At 41.9% G+C, this 15,697-nt stretch overlaps 2 protein-coding genes across 3 annotated transcripts in view; one reads left to right on the top strand and one right to left on the bottom strand.

Moving 5' to 3' along the window:
* The window catches only part of ARHGEF6 (Rac/Cdc42 guanine nucleotide exchange factor 6), a 370,252-nt gene that overhangs the window by 158,792 nt on the left and 195,763 nt on the right, over positions 1-15,697 (top strand). The gene's annotated exons all lie outside the window — the stretch shown is intronic.
* Positions 872-15,268, bottom strand: HTATSF1 (HIV-1 Tat specific factor 1). 2 transcript variants are annotated; one of them, XM_081848296.1, is made up of 9 exons: positions 14,959-15,266; positions 9,427-9,631; positions 8,975-9,022; positions 7,261-7,415; positions 6,834-6,997; positions 5,920-6,019; positions 4,677-4,766; positions 3,847-3,984; positions 872-2,402 (listed from the first exon to the last, which is right to left on the bottom strand). In XM_081848296.1, the coding sequence occupies exons 1-9, from the start codon at positions 15,127-15,129 to the stop codon at positions 2,118-2,120; spliced, it is 1,356 nt and encodes a 451-aa protein (XP_081704422.1). In that variant the 5' UTR covers positions 15,130-15,266; the 3' UTR covers positions 872-2,117. The 2 variants fall into 2 exon arrangements, with proteins under 2 accessions (XP_081704422.1, XP_081704423.1); XM_081848297.1 differs by lacking the exon at positions 4,677-4,766 and having other exon boundaries at positions 14,959-15,268.

Below are 15,697 nucleotides of genomic sequence, written 5' to 3'. Positions count from 1 at the left end.
CCTGAAGGACCAGGTGCACAGCCTGGGAGTCATTTTGGACTCACAGCTGTCCATGGAGGCGCAGGTCAGTTCTGTGTCCAGGGCAGCTGTCTACCAGCTCCATCTGGTACGCAGGCTGAGACCCTACCTGCCCACAGATTGTCTCGCCAGAGTGGTACATGCTCTAGTTATCTCCCGCTTGGACTACTGCAATGCGCTCTATGTGGGGCAACCTTTGAAGGTGACCCAGAAACTACAACTAATCCAGAATGCGGCAGGTAGACTGGTGACTGGGGGCGGCCGCCGAGACCACATCTTGAAAGACTACATTGGCTACCAGTACCAATTGGCTACCAATTCAAAGTGTTGGTGCTGACCTTTAAAGCCCTAAACCGCCTCGGTCCAGTATACCTGAAGGAGCGTCTCCACCCCCATTGTTCAGCCCGGACACTGAGGTCCAGTTCCAAGGGCCTTCTGGCAGTTCCCTCACTGCAAGAAGCAAAATTACAGAGAACCAGGCAGAGGGCCTTCTTGGTAGTGGCGCCTGCCCTGTGGAACGCCCTCCCATCAGATGTCAAGGAAATAAACAACTGCCTGACTTTTAGAAAACATCTGAAGGCAGCTCTGCTTAGGGAAGTTTTTAATGTTTGATGTATTTATCGTGTTTTTAATATTCAATTGGGAGTCGGCCAGAGTGGCTAGGGAAACCCAGCCAGATGGGCGGTCTATAAATAAATTATTGTTGTTGTTGTTCCTGGGTGTACAGATAGTATCTAAAAATAACCCCAACAACACTAGAATGAACACTCATTGTTCACTCAAATTCCTAGTTTTCATATGGAAATGCTTTTTCATCTGTTGGCAGGAAGTTCAAGCAAGCAAACAGTCCAAATGTGATGCAAATTTAATCTCTCTTTAATTTTTTTAAAACATAATCCCATATTCCCAAATACAAAACAGGTATGCTAAACATTAAGAGGAAGACGCCCACTGCTGCTCATTCTCATCACAGAAGTTCATGGTTCCTCATTATGTCTGAATTGAGCTTAAAAACAGTAACAGTTGGGTGGTTTTTAGTGCAGTTGATTTGATAGATCTTGTTAAAAATGATATTGGAAAATAATTTTATATACAACATTTGGAAGCCAGGTACATTTAAAACCAAAACACAAATGTTTGCTAGTTCTGAACGGTTTGCATCTGTAAACAAACATCTGTTTTTTAAAATCTGAGCAACAATTTTGAGAGGGAATCGCAAAACAATTTTGTTTGTAGTCTCCTGTAGTAAAACCAAGTATACCAAAAAACAGGCTCTATATGTTCATCACCCTTGACAAATGCCTGAAACCAAACTACAACTGAACACAGTAAGGTGAAGAAAAGAATCACACTTCCACCACACAAGCTCTCACTTTGTTTCCAATATGAATTTATCCTCAAAAAATTAAAAACAGAGATCAGTTAGGCTTATTTACACATTTTTCCTATTTGTCATCTAATCTCATCAGGATTTAAAATGAATTATAATGAAAGGGGAACTTCAGTCATCTAAAACTCTGCATCCCAGGAGAGTACTTTCAGAACATTTATCTTTATTAATTGCGGGTGATAATTATTTTTTCCACTCCCCAGCTACATGTACAGGGTGCCAATACTGTAATGTATTCTCAGTGATCTGTTATTTTAAAAGTGCATAGTATCAGGAAAGCCAGCTCATCCAAAAAAGTACTGGATCATCCAAAGATTGGGGCATTTAGGAAATTGGGAGAAAAAAAATTAAAAGCATTCATACCTCTGTAATTCTAAAGGTCATTGTGTAGTTAATAGGAACTGCAAGTCTGTACCTGCTTACAGTGATGGACTTTGAACACTGACAAGCTAAGGTATAATGTAAGACAGCTGGTCAGTTCAGCAGGCTCTTGGCAACTTATGGACACATACACACAGCTTGGACAGCAGCAGCAGCAGATCATTAAATGCTGCTATTAATGAAACACTTCAAAAACACGCTGATGATATCTTAACAGGGTAATGCATATATATTCATTTGAATGCTGCCTGCAGTTGCTTCGAAGCACAGCATAACAGAGGTCTAAAGGTTACCCTACATACATGCTTTTACAAATGAGTTAAAGACGTTAGGTCTCTGCTTCCTCGTCACTGCCTGCAACGCTGCTGTCTGTGGATGCTGTGACATCTTCGTTGGTACCCTCGCCATTATCTCCTCTCTCAGCTGCTTCACCCTTTGGGCCACCCTCAGATGCACTATTATCTTTAGATGGCTGAACTCCTTCTGGGAGCTGGACACCAGTTTCCGAAGAATCTGCGTCAGATGCTGTTTTCGGCATTTCTGTATTTGGATCACCTAAAAACTTCTGCCAACCCTTCAGTCTCTCTTCCCTTTCTCTTGAAGTCTCCTCGACCTGCGATCACATATGAAAGTAAATGTAAATGTTTTGTGCCAAAAAGGGGGTGGGGGAGCTTTTTGCTTGTGACTTAATAATCAAAGCTTCAGAAACCTAACCAAAACCTATGTTAAGTATTACATTTATATTGCAGGAATGCCCCTCAAACCTAAAGTAAATTAACTGCACTAAAAACACACACACATAAAACTCTTATGAACAAACAGTACAAGAAGACTTAAGGCTGCTGAAAGCCTAAGTGGATTTAAGTGTGAGACAGACCTAGGTTTCAATGTCTTCTGTATACAATGCTTTAAATATCAGATCTAAATTCAGGTGAGTATCACATAAAATGTATGACCTATAAGGCTGACCAGATTTTTAAAACTCTTATTTATTACATTTATATACCACACTTCATCTCAAGTTCACAGAATAAATATCTGTACCCATCCTAATCTCAGTTTAAGATGTCTAATAATCTTCTATATGATGGTAAGCTAAACAAACAAAAACAAATTAATAAAAATTCAAAATGATGAATTGGGATCCAACTCAATTTAGATTGCAATCCTGGATACACTCGTCTAAGAGTAAGTCCTGTTGAGCTCAAAGGGACTTCCTTGTGAATAGATCTGTGCTGTGAATTACACTGGCCCCACTCAAATCAACTTGAAAAGTTAATCATTCCTAAGTTAATTCCATTGAAATAAATGGGATTTGTGGAACTAAAGAATGTTCCTATACATCTTTGCTAATAACCATTTCCTCCTATGTCCCCTCTGTTGTCTCCCTTCTATTGTTTCCTGAATTACACACCACCATGAGAATCTTTTCATTCTTTGTAAAGCAACATGTATATGGAAAGCTCTGCATTAATAGTAATAAGCTGGACGAGCCTAGGGGATGAGGGGAGAATGTAACAGCATGTTATGCCACAGGCTAAATTTAAGGTGACTTTTTTTGTTGTTATGGGTTAAAAGGGACATGCTTTGCTGCACCACTTCAAAAACGGGCTCATTCCCATGGGGGAAGGGAACCAAAATTCTTATTGGAATCATGACTGCAGAGCAAAACTTTGAAAATATAAAGTACTCAAATTTCTAATTCTCCGTTGTGATTATGAATGCCTGAGATCCAGAGCTTTCACCCTTGGCTAGCTGGCCAGAGGGGATGTGTTGGTTTCTAACCTACAGTAGGATTCCTGAAAGCAGCCTCTATGTAATGCATCATATACAGACATAGATTCAAATATCTCTCAAACAGCTAAAAGCCCTGTTTAGGGAAGCTTTTAATGTTTAATAGGTTTTGTATTTTAGTGTTTTGTTGGAAGCCGCCCAGAGTGGCTGGGGAAACCCAGCCAGGTGGGTGGGGTATAAATAATAAGTTGTTGTTGTTGTGGTGGTGGTGGTGGTGGTGGTTGTGGTTGTGGTTGTTGTTGTTGTTGTTGTTAGAGACACACCTGATAATCTGTTACACCATCCCATGTCTCCACAGAGAGCTGACGTCCACCAAACCATCGCCCGTTGAGTGCCTGTTTGCAGACATCTCCTTCTTCTGCTTCTTTAAATGACACAGAAGCAACACCATCTGGGTGCCTCTATAAAAACAAAAGAGAGCCAGAGGCTATCAAATCCAATCTAGGCCTTTATACGCTTAAACATAATGACAGATTTTAGAAGACTACTGGGACTTCAAGAGCAAGAACACTATAAAAGTACCATGGTACCAGAGAATCACTTCCAGAAAGAAAGAAACTTTGAAAACATTATGAGATGGCTATCATCACACCATATTCCTAAATATCTTAAATATTTGTCAGCCTATATACTTACAATGGCAGTATCAACATCAGAATTCTATAGCTGCTTAAACACATTCTTGCGAGGCACCATCTTCACTGACTATCTGTCTGTTTAGTATGGTGTACTAGACGGAATAATAGATTTTCTACCTGGGAGACCTAGAATCCGTTCCCTGTTCAGACACAATGGTGTCTTGGTGATCTTGGTCCACATCTCTCAATCTAACCTACTTTGCAGGATAGCTGTGAGGATCAAGAGGAGAGGAAGAAGACAGAGGAATGCCACCCTGAGCTCCTCAGGAGGATGGGGGCTATTTATTAATAAAGTGAAGCATTTTAAATCCAAGAAACTTTAAACGTATCTGGCGGTTAATCTAAACTTTTTCTAAAACAGTTTCTAAAAAAAAAAAGCAAAATATTTAACACTGAATACAATTTAAGTATCTGCTACATACAGATAACAACTATGATCATGTAAAATTACCTACGTCAAATAAAATGACTTTCTTTACTTGTCCAAACTTTTCACATTCTGTCCGAAGATCTTCTCTTATCTCATTTAGCACTAAAGGATCTTCCTGCAAAAAGATCCAGTTACAAGATTACATCTTAAAAGCATTTTCCAACATTGCTTCAGAAACAAGAATTTCCACATACTGGCTATACCATCCTGAGACACTAAGCCAATCATGGCCAAACTGTTTAATGAGTATTATTGAAATTGGGTTTCATATTCATCTGATGATCAAAGCATAACTAAAAAAAAAAAAAGTCTTCCTTAGAGGACAGAATGCTCCTGGTCAACATTAATGGAATCTTAGCAGGGCTACTGTGTTGCCCATGTGAAAAAGAATAAGTGGTATAAATGAACAAAGTATACATGAAATAAAATATCCTTTTACAATATTTTCTTAGAATTAAAAGAACCACATCTTTAAATTCAGGTAGGTAGCCATGTTGGTCTGACACAGTTGGGGGGAAAAATTTAAAAATAGTCCAGTAGCACCTTAGAGACCAACTAAGTTTGTTTTAAATATAAGCTTTTGTGTGCATGCACACTTCTTCAGATACCTATCACGTATCTTTTTCATGGCCTAGGACCCTCGTTCCTACGGGACTGCCTCTCCCGGTATGCCCCACGGAGAGCCTCATGGTCCATAAATAGCAACACCCTAGTGGTCCCGGGCCCTAAGGAAGTTAGATTGGCTTCAACCAGAGCCAGGGCCTTTTCAACTCTGGCTCCGGCCTGGTGGAACGCTCTGCCTCATGAGACCAGGGCCCTGCAGGATCTGATTTCTTTCTGCAGGGCCTGTAAGACAGAGTTGTTCCGCCTGGCCTTTGGCTTGGAGCCAATTTGATTCCCTCCCCCTCTTTCTTTTTTCTTTTTCCTTTCTCCTCCTGTGATGAGGCTGCATTTTAATATTTTAATGTTTCAATATTTTAATTGTTATATTTTAATCTTGTTTTTAAGTTGTATTCATTCAACTTGTTTTTATTATTGCTTGTTAGCTGTCCTGAGCCCGGCCTTGGCTAGGGAGGGCGGGGTATAAATAAAAATTATTATTATTATTATTATTATTATTATTATTATTATTATTATTATTTGGTCCTAAAAGGCATGCTGCAGTTTCAGTTTAGATTCTTTTCCTAGCATGACTACCTGCACTTGCCATTCCCAGCTTTTGTGCCTTACATTAAAAAAAGGGGGGGGGGTGTGATGTGCTTCCCTACCTCAAAATCGCTTGGGTGGAACATGTTCCTGATAATGATAACACGCTCATGCCGCATTCGAACACTGCCATCTTTCTTCTCCGGTCTCCAATCCAGCAGTCTAATGAAATGAAGCAATAGTAAGGGGTTGGGGCTGATCTCTTCAGTTTCTATAAGAGTTTGTTGGGAAAAAACCATTAAATTTGATATTTCCTAAATCAAGGTCTCAGCACCGGCAGTTATTTCATAACACATAATGAAGCTAGCAACCTGAATCTGAAAAACTATTGGAAAACCACCTGATTTAAGTTTCTGGCAATTTAAAGAAGGCTGCAATCCCATACTCACTTACCTCGGGCTAAGCCCCACTGAACTCAGCACCAGCAGTATATATTTAGTTTGAAGCTAGTCCCTTGTGAAATTTGGAGCAGCTTTTGAGATAAAGGTATCAGGCAGCTGCTGTAAAAAAAAAAAACTGTGGTAAAAATGTCACACCACTAGAGTAAGCCCTCAACTTACATGGAGGTTACATTCTGGAGATCACGCCTAAAGCCAATACCACGTATAGTCAAAACACAATGGATGCAAGGCCAGGTGCAACTGTCAAAGTATTTTTCCCCGGACAGCCACCTCCCTTTTCATTTTTACAATTCTTCTTTCTTTTTTTGCCAAGCATGTATAGCTTCAGGCTTACTCTACTTAATACAAAAATAAGCGTGGACATAGCTTTAAACGACAGCACACTCAGTATCAACAAAATATCCTGAAGTTTAGAAATCATAAAAGGTGTAACAGCCAACTGCAAGGTGTGCCAGACAGTTTAGAAACTTTGTTTCACTGGTTTAAATGAATGACATATTTTTAGATTTCAGGTTTTAGCCTGTATACTCCCAGTAATGTAAAAGCCAATTTTATTTACAGAAATGACTACACACTTTTGTTGTTGAGACAGCTTCTTCTTGTAGTCCTTGCATTTCTTTTTCTTCTTGCTGGCATCGTACTCCCCCTTTGGTTGAAACTGTGCAACTTCCACATGCAATTTGTAGCCTCTAATTTCATTTTCATCCAATAGTTTTAATGCTAATTCAACAGATTCTCTCTATTATTAAAAATAAAAACAAAAAATTAGGTAATTCAGGTAATGAGGTAATTCAGACTTAGGTGGAAGGACTCTTACCTTCCACCTAAACAACAAAGTCTGGCTTGTGAAGAGGTAAAACTTACAAAAAAAAAAATTACCATAATAAGCTACCTTGAAGTCCCAGTGACTGCTCAAAATAAAAATAAAATTCAAAGTAACAAAGAGACAAGTGAAAGACTGAACGCATCATTGTGAAAGTATAACTGAAGCATACAACTAACCTTTAAGTAGCAGCAAAGCCCATCTCCTTTAAGATTTCCTTCTTTGTCTTTGTAAAGTTTAATTTTAGGCTCCTCTGTTTGTGGATCACGCATAACAATACCACATTTTGACATAACCTGCACAAACTCATCTTTTGTAATGTCTGGTGGCAAACCTGTGGAAATAAATTTAAACAAATGCAAGAAATACACCTGCCAACTTCACAAAATCAATTTTTACAGAAGAATCAAATAGAGGTTTCTAACTCATCACAAGGTTCCTGGTGTTCTTCAATATACCTTTAGTCTTCCCTACTCACACGCTTTCTGGCATTATCTCCTGGCTTTTGGACTTAAGAACACAGTGGAAGATCCCAAAGTATGTGCCATGCAGTGAATTGTTTTAATGAAAGCAGGTATTTCTTGCGGTATTCAGGGAGGTCATGAAGCACAGCTCACTCTCCCTCCCTTTTCCAGAGTGCAAATCTGATGATCCTGACCCAGAGGAGCCTTTCAGAATGAATCCATGGAAAGCATCTGGAACTTCAAACATCAACTCTGCTTTGGCACGTTCAGGAGCAGACAGGACAGGAGCAAAAGTTGCAGGAGGGGGTACTAGGAAGGAAAGGAGTCACAGTCCTCGTGTTTCAGTGCCACAAAAAAGGTTTTATGGACAACTGACGTAAGCTGGAGAACTGCATCAGGGATGCAGAGCTCAAGAGAGACACACTCTGGCTTCTGCTACCCACCAAGAGATCTGGAGCAAGAGAGAGGTCAGTCTGGTCCCATTCAACAGCTGCTAAAGTATAGCTGTTCCACGCCTAATTTCCTTTTATTTCCCCATTTCATTAACGTATATACTTTTTGTATTTCAACAGAAATATGTCAGATTGTAAGCCTGCAGGCAGCAACTTTCTTAACTTTTAATATCCGTACAGTACTTAGAAAATTGTAAGCACTTTGCAAGTGTTGAACAACAGAAAGGGGTCATAATTCACATGCTTTGTATGCAGAAGGTCCCAGATTCAACCCCTGGCATCCCCAGAGAGGGCTGGAAAGGCTCTTCAGAAACCTATAGGGCCACTGGCAGCGCAGGCATTTTTCTGTTGGATGGACCAATGGCCTGACTTGCTATAAGACAGCTTTCTAACTTGGATGGAATGAACTTCCCTAAAGGGGATTTGTTAGCAGTTGCAGGTCCCACTTGCCTAAGAGTCAGTAGTATCCACATCACCACTAAATGGACAAAGTGTGGCTCTCAATTATAGTTAAGCAGAAAAACAATGAAGAAGGTAGGAGGCTGACAAAAAATTCACACATTTCAGCATAAATAACTTCTGCGTAATAATTTATGTTACGTGTTTCTCAAATATATGCACAGAACCCAGTTTTTAATAGGTTATTTTGTTGTTAGCGTTACCCACCTACAATTTCCCTGGTGGTATTGTTTTGTTTTGTTTTGTTTTGTTATTTATTTTATTTTATTTTATTTCCTATATTCCAGCCAGCTAAACTGCATTAAAATCCTGAATAAAATTCCATCATTTTTCTCTTCTTCAACTTCCAGAAAGGTTTTGCTCCACTGCAAAGCTTTTATGCAATCCAAAGTAAAATAATATATTTTTAAAGTATATTCAGATAGATCTGTCTTCCTAACCATAAGGTTTGACTTTCAACCATAAGGCTTCCCAATGCATCTTCAGCAATCTGCAAATGCCAAGAGTTTTTTTCTTACCTGTCACATATACATTTGTGTTTCTCTGTTCTTCAACATGAAACCATCCTAAGGAGCAGATCATGATTAGATTAGTTATGTTGCAGTTCTAAACCAGCACATGAGACCACAGAAATTCACATGAGACCATAGAGAACTGCTGCCAATCAGAGCTGACACTATTGGGCTAGACAGACAAACAGTCTGACATGGCCTAAGGCAGCTTCCTATATTCACATTTATGCAGCTTTACCAAAGATCACAAATCATTAAAAGTTGCCTGTCATTTGATTCTTTAAAATTTAGACTTTCAGAAGAGATTAAGTAGTCTTTCTGAATGGTAATGAGATCTTTCAGTATGAAGATGCATGCAACATTGCCACTGAAGCTGTTAAATGCTCAAGTCCACAGAAATAGACATTTCTTCTTGAGCAGCAGACTACTTCTAAGTCATGCACAACGGGGCCCCTTGCCTGCATCAGGTTTTCTTTTCTCTCCTCTTTGTTTAAGATCTGTTGCCTGAGATGCTTTTGGATCTGTTGGCTGCTGGATCTTGGTATTCTTTGAATCTTTAGGAGTTTTAGATTCAGTCTTTGTAAGAGATGCAGATGAATTATCTGAACTTTCAGTGGGGAAGCCATAGTTAGCATGATATGTTGCCAGGAAATCTTCAGTAACCTAAAAGAGAATTCAGAGTAGAGATAGATAAGGAATTCTGTCTGAGCTACGAGGTAAAGGTAAAAGTAAAGGACCCTTGGATGGTTAAGTTCTGTCAAATTTGACTATGGTGTGCAGCGCTCATCTCCGCTTTCAGGCTGAGGGAGCTGGTGATTGGCTGCAGACAGTTTTTCCAGGTCATGTGGCCAGCATGATTAAACAGCTTCTGGTGCAACAGGACACTGTGACAAGTGTCAGAGCACACGGAAATGCCATTTCCCTTCATGCCACCTATTTATCTACTTGCACTGGCATGCTTTCAAACTGCTAGGTTGGCAGGAGCTGGGACAGAGCAACGGCAGATCACCCTGTTATGCGGATTCAAACTGTCAACCTTGCAAATGGGAAGCCCAAGAGGTCCAGTGGTTTAGATCACAGCGCCACCTGCTCCCCAGAGCTACTACATGTGATAAATGTACCAGTCTAAACACTGAAACAAATCATGATGATCATGTTCTATTTTTTAAATTATGGGGCAGAGGCCTTTCATAATGGAACTGCAAATGACAGTATAGGAGGACAAACATGCATCTTTTATAACAGCCTTCCTCAACATGGTGCTCTCCAGCCGTTTCACACTACAGTTGCCATCAGTCCCAGCCAGCTGGTATACAAGGTATAAGGATGCTGCTATAGGTACATCAGTACAAGTCATTTTGTGAACCACAGCAGCTTTGCATATCTAAGAGATTAAGTCCCTAATGATTTATATTTATCCTGAATGAACAACTTTTGACAACCTATTAATAAGCATTCCAGAGGCAGCAAACAGAAAAATATTGAATGTGCTTTATACAGGATGAGTCTTTGAAAAGAGGCCCCATGGAACATGTGTGCTCTGTATCCATGGGACCTCTTTTAAAGGACTCACCCTGTACAATAACAGGTTTTTTTTAAAGTAAGCAACTTCCTTGCATGGAGGCAGCATAAAATAATGTACAGCCAGGATTTCAAAAAACATCTAGAAAGTCTGGATAAATAAAAAATCTCTTCACCTAGACTACTGCTTGGTGTTAAGAAGGGGAAAGAGCTCTTTACCTTTTTTTTTTACTATATGTTGTTTTTAACTTTCCAATGTAACAGTGAACTACCCTAAGAAGGGATCTACAGGCCTGTTCACTGTGGCAAGTGTGGACAAGGATGATGAGCTCCCCACCCAACTTTTGGCTGAGCACAGGAGCACAAGTATAAAGTGAAGAACAGTTTCTCTCCCAAGAAACTGGAAATGGGGAAGGGGGGTGGAAGAGAAATTATGTCTGACCTGTGCAATTCTTTGCAGGTACCTCACCGTATCTGAAACACAATATGACATTGATGCAATGCCATCTTTTTATTCCTTCTAAACTGTTCTTTGTAGCATTTTTTTTCATTATAATTTTATCTATTTATAAAACTTATAAGGACAACCCCTTACAAAATTCAAAAGGGTATGGCATTGTTTAATACAGAGGTGGCTAACTTGTTGCCTTCCAGATGCTGCTGGACTCCTGTTCTCCTCATCCCTGAGCACTGGCCATGCTACTTGGTGTTGATGGGAATTAAAATTCAGTTACCATCTGGAAGGCCACAGATTAGCCACCCCTAGCATAATGCAATAGTGTTTCCTTATAGGTTACTTTATCAAATGAACATTATAAAGTATTTCCCCTATTTATTTTCATTTGTTAATGTTGATCTTTTTAGGAGATACTTTAGAGTTACACTATTGTACTCATATTAATACGCACAGTAGGAGAGCCCCAAGAGCTTTACTCACCGGCCTTCCTCTTGGAAAATTCAGGACAGATAAAATCTTCACACAGCACTTCCTTAAAACTATGGAACTCACTTTATGGAACAGGCTTTAAAAGTGGATTTGTGGACAGTAATGCTATCATTATGGCCACTAGCAACAATGGATATACTCTGCCACCACAGTTGGGAGGCAGCAGGGCTTCTCAATACCCAGCTGATGGAAACCACAGTAGGAGATGAGAGGGCTGCTGTGCTGGGGCCCCACTTGAGGGTTTCCCACTGGGGCATCCGGTTGGGCACTGTGGGAACAGGATGCTGGATTTATAAGGGTCATTGGCCTGACGCAGCAGGTTCTTCTTATATTCCTATTCCTTTCCTATTATTATTATTATTATTACTTTCTTCTTTAGAAATTTCACTGAAAATTCTAAAATCAATTACGAAACACAAAGTGCTGTCTTCAAAGACAAATGCATGTACAGTCAGATGGGTGGGATACAAATAATAAAATTATTATTATTAGCTACATGGCATCAAAATAAACTTTGAAAATATTTTACATCACTGATTCAGCTCGCATCCACAGAGCACATGTCAATCTAAAACATTAAGATAATTCTCCACAGTGGCTGCCGTGGCAACTAAGCTGTGAGGGAAATTACTGTACTGCTGTCAATAGATTGCAAATCAAGACCTTTTTGAAATAGTATTTTTCTTCTTCAAAGTAAGTTTTATAATCCACATACTAAAAAACTAAACAGACAAAGGCCACTCCAAAGTAAATTTGCATACAGTGGTGCCCCGCATGACGAACACTTCGCAAGACGGAAAACCCGCTAGACGAAAGGGTTTTCCGTTTTGGAGGCGCTTCGCAAAACGAATTTCCCTATGGGCTTGCTTCGCAAGACGAAAATGTCTTGCGAGTTCCTGCGGGGTTTTTTTCCTCCCCCCCCTTTTCTAAGCCGCTAAGCCGCTTATCAGCTGATCCGCTAAACCGATAAGCCGCTAAAAGCCGCTAAGCCACTAATAGCGCTAATCCGCTAAGCCGTCAATGGGCTTGCTTCGCAAGACGAAAAAACTGCTAGACGAAGAGACTCGCGGAACGGATTAATTTCATCTTGCGAGGCACCACTGTATAAACATTAATTAACTCCGCCAATGTGGGGACCAGGCATACATGGAATTTTCCCACATGAAATAAGAGTAAAAGACATAGATCTCCAATTTGATTTCCTGGGAGGGAGGAATTGCTGCACTGCAAAGCACACCAGAGCAAAAACTACCAGTCCAATTCAGAGAATATTAAGAACAGCCCCAAAGCAAAAAGCTTGGCTAACATTAACACCACTTATTTCTATTATGATTATGATTCCTTAACTGTACCCTAGCTCTAAGTGGACCTGGGGCTGCGGGGGGTGGGCTTTGGCTCTGCAGATGTTGCTGGGCTATTTTATTTATTTGTTTATTAAATTTTTATACTGCCCTATACCCAGAGGTCTCAGGGCAGTTCACAGAAAAGATTACAATATATAAAATCAAAATAAGAACAATGACCCAATAACACCCCCCAAAAAAGAGCCACATTTTAAAAGGGTACAGGATGTCGGATGTCAATCTGCTCAACCAAAGGTTAAAAAGGAACATTTTTGCCTGGCACCTAAAGGTGTATAATTAAAGTGCCAGGCGAACTTCCCTGGGGAAAGCATTCCACAGACAGGGAGTCACTGCAGAAAAGGCCCCATTCTCCTGCTTCCACCCTCCAGTCCTCTCAAAGAGGAGGCACACGAAGGAGGGCCTCAGAAGATGATCTGAGAGTCTGGGTAGGTTCATATGGAAGAGGCGGTCCTTGAGGTATTGTGGTCCTGAACTGTTTAAAGCTTTATAGGTCAAAACCAACACTTTGAATTGGGCCTGGAAACTAATTGGTAGCCAGTGCAGTCGGACCAGGATCGGTGTAATATGTTCAAACCGTCTTGCTCTGAGCAACCTGGCTGCTGAATTCTGCACTAGATGAAGATTCTGAGGCAGCCCTACGTATAACACATTGCAATAATCTAACCTTGAAGTTACCAGAGCATAGACAACAGCTGAAGCTGATGGAAGGCACTCTGGACCACTGAGGCCACCTGAGCCTCCAGCAACATCAAAGGGTGAAAGAGTACCCCCAAGCTGCGAACCTGCTCCTTGAGAGGAAGTGTAACCCCATCAATAGCAGGCGATGTCCCAGTCATCTGGTCTGGGGAACCACCCACTTACAGTGCCTTAGTCTTATCTGGATTGAGCTTTAGTTTGTTGGCTCTCATCCAATCCATTACCAAGGCAAGACACTGGTCCAGCACTTTCACTGCCTCACCTGCAGATGTAAAGGAGAAATAGAGCTAAGTGTCATCAGCATACTGCTGACAAAAAAATACTACAAACCTCTGGATAACCCCACCCAGTGGTTTCATGCAGATGTTAAACAACATGGAGGATAGGACTGAGCTCTGTGGAACCCCACACTGAAGGTTCCACGGGGCTGAAAAGCATTCTCCAAGTAGCACCCTCTGGGAATGGCCATCCAAGTCGGATTGGAACCACCGCAAAGTGTTGCCACACACCCCTAGTTTGGAGAGTCGCTCCAGAAGGATACCATGGTCAATGGTTTCGAAAGCCGCTGAGAGGTCGAGAACAATTAACAGGGACATGTATCCCTTCTCTCTCTCTTGACAGAAATCATACAGGGTGACCAAAGCAGTTTCTGTGCCAAAACCAGGCCTAAACCCCGATTGAAATTGATCCAGAAAAATCAGTTTCTTCCAAAAGCGCCTAGATCTGGTCTGTGACTACTCACTCTAGAACCTTGCCCAGGAAAGGAAGGTTAGCAACTGGCCAATAGTTAGTTAGGTTTTCTGAATTCAGGAAGGGTTTCTTAAGGAGTGGTTTTACCACTGCTTCTTTCAAACAGGCAGGGACCACCCCCTCTCTTAAAGAGGCATTGATCACCTCCCTGGCCCAGCTGCTCCCTCCCTGCTGGTTTTTATCAGCCAAGAGGGGCAAGGGTCTAGACTCCAGAGTGCAAGTTGTCGCCCTGACTGACCAGCGCACCTTGTCCACATCCTCAAGCCAACTGAAACTCATCCAACAACACCAGGACTAGACTGTGCTCTGGACACCCCATGAGATACATCTACTGTATCAGCAGAGTCAAAGTCTTGGTGGATGCAAGCAATTTTATGCTCAACGTGTTTTCCAAACAAGTCACAGCGAGCTACCATTGGTTCCATCACCTCCTTTGGGCCAGCCTGGAAAAGGCCCCATACAAACCCGGGCTACCAATATTACTATTGTTATTACCATGATCCTTATTAACCTGCACTCAGAACATTGTGGCCCCTGTATAAATAGCAGCAACAAACGAGAGCAAGGCTAAGCCATACTTTGCTCCGGTTCTTGCTTTTATATTATGTATTTTGTGTTTTTGTGCTGTGAACCGCCTTGAGATCTTTGGATGAAAGCCGGCATACAAACGTAATGAAATTAGAAGCAAAGAAACAGCGGCGGCGTCCCCTCACCTTCGGGAACCAGGCCCTCTTGTCGCGATCCCACTCGTACTGCGTCCCGTCCGCCGGGTCCGTGTACGTGAAAGGGTCCTCGCCGCCTTCCTCGTCCTTCTTGCCGTACAGCTCCTGAAGCCGCAGCTGCTGGTAGAACTCCTCGTTCCGATCCGAGCCGCCAATACTCATGTTGTTGCCGGAGCCCAGGCTGACGAGGTAGAAAACGCGCCTCACAGGCTAGGCCGCGCCTCAGATGCCGCCGCCGCCGCCGCCGCCTCCTACTCGGGAGCCGCCGGACCGCACGAAGCCGTTCAGGGCGCCTGCGCGCGATCTCGCACCACGGCTGCTCTTGCGCAGGCGCGGCCCCGCCCCGCTCCACATGCGACGCTAGTCCTGTCACATCTCCACTCACGCCCCGCCTCGCAACCGCGGGTTACGGAAGAATCGAACGGCGCGTGCGCGGGAAATGACCGTTACCCCCTCCCCCCCCCCCGCACACATCTCATTCTCCGTCTGTACACGCACAGAAATATTATCCACCTCAGCCCTTTTATTTATTTGTTTATCGGATCCGGTTGATGGTTTTATGATTTTCTACAAAAAGCTGAGGAGGAATTCCTCGCGCGCACACTGAGCAAGAGCGGAAGTCCGCGGGGAGGGGCGCAAAGGCGTAGCCACGTGATGTGTATTTTTAAAAGCACCCAATTGAAAAGCAAGATCTGGGAGCCAATGAGAGACACGCCTCATTATCTGGCGG

This window comes from Podarcis erhardii (genome assembly GCF_964252035.2).
Source record: "Podarcis erhardii genome assembly, chromosome: Z".
Lineage (NCBI taxonomy): Eukaryota > Metazoa > Chordata > Lepidosauria > Squamata > Lacertidae > Podarcis > Podarcis erhardii.
This window is presented reverse-complemented; position numbering and strand designations above follow the sequence as displayed.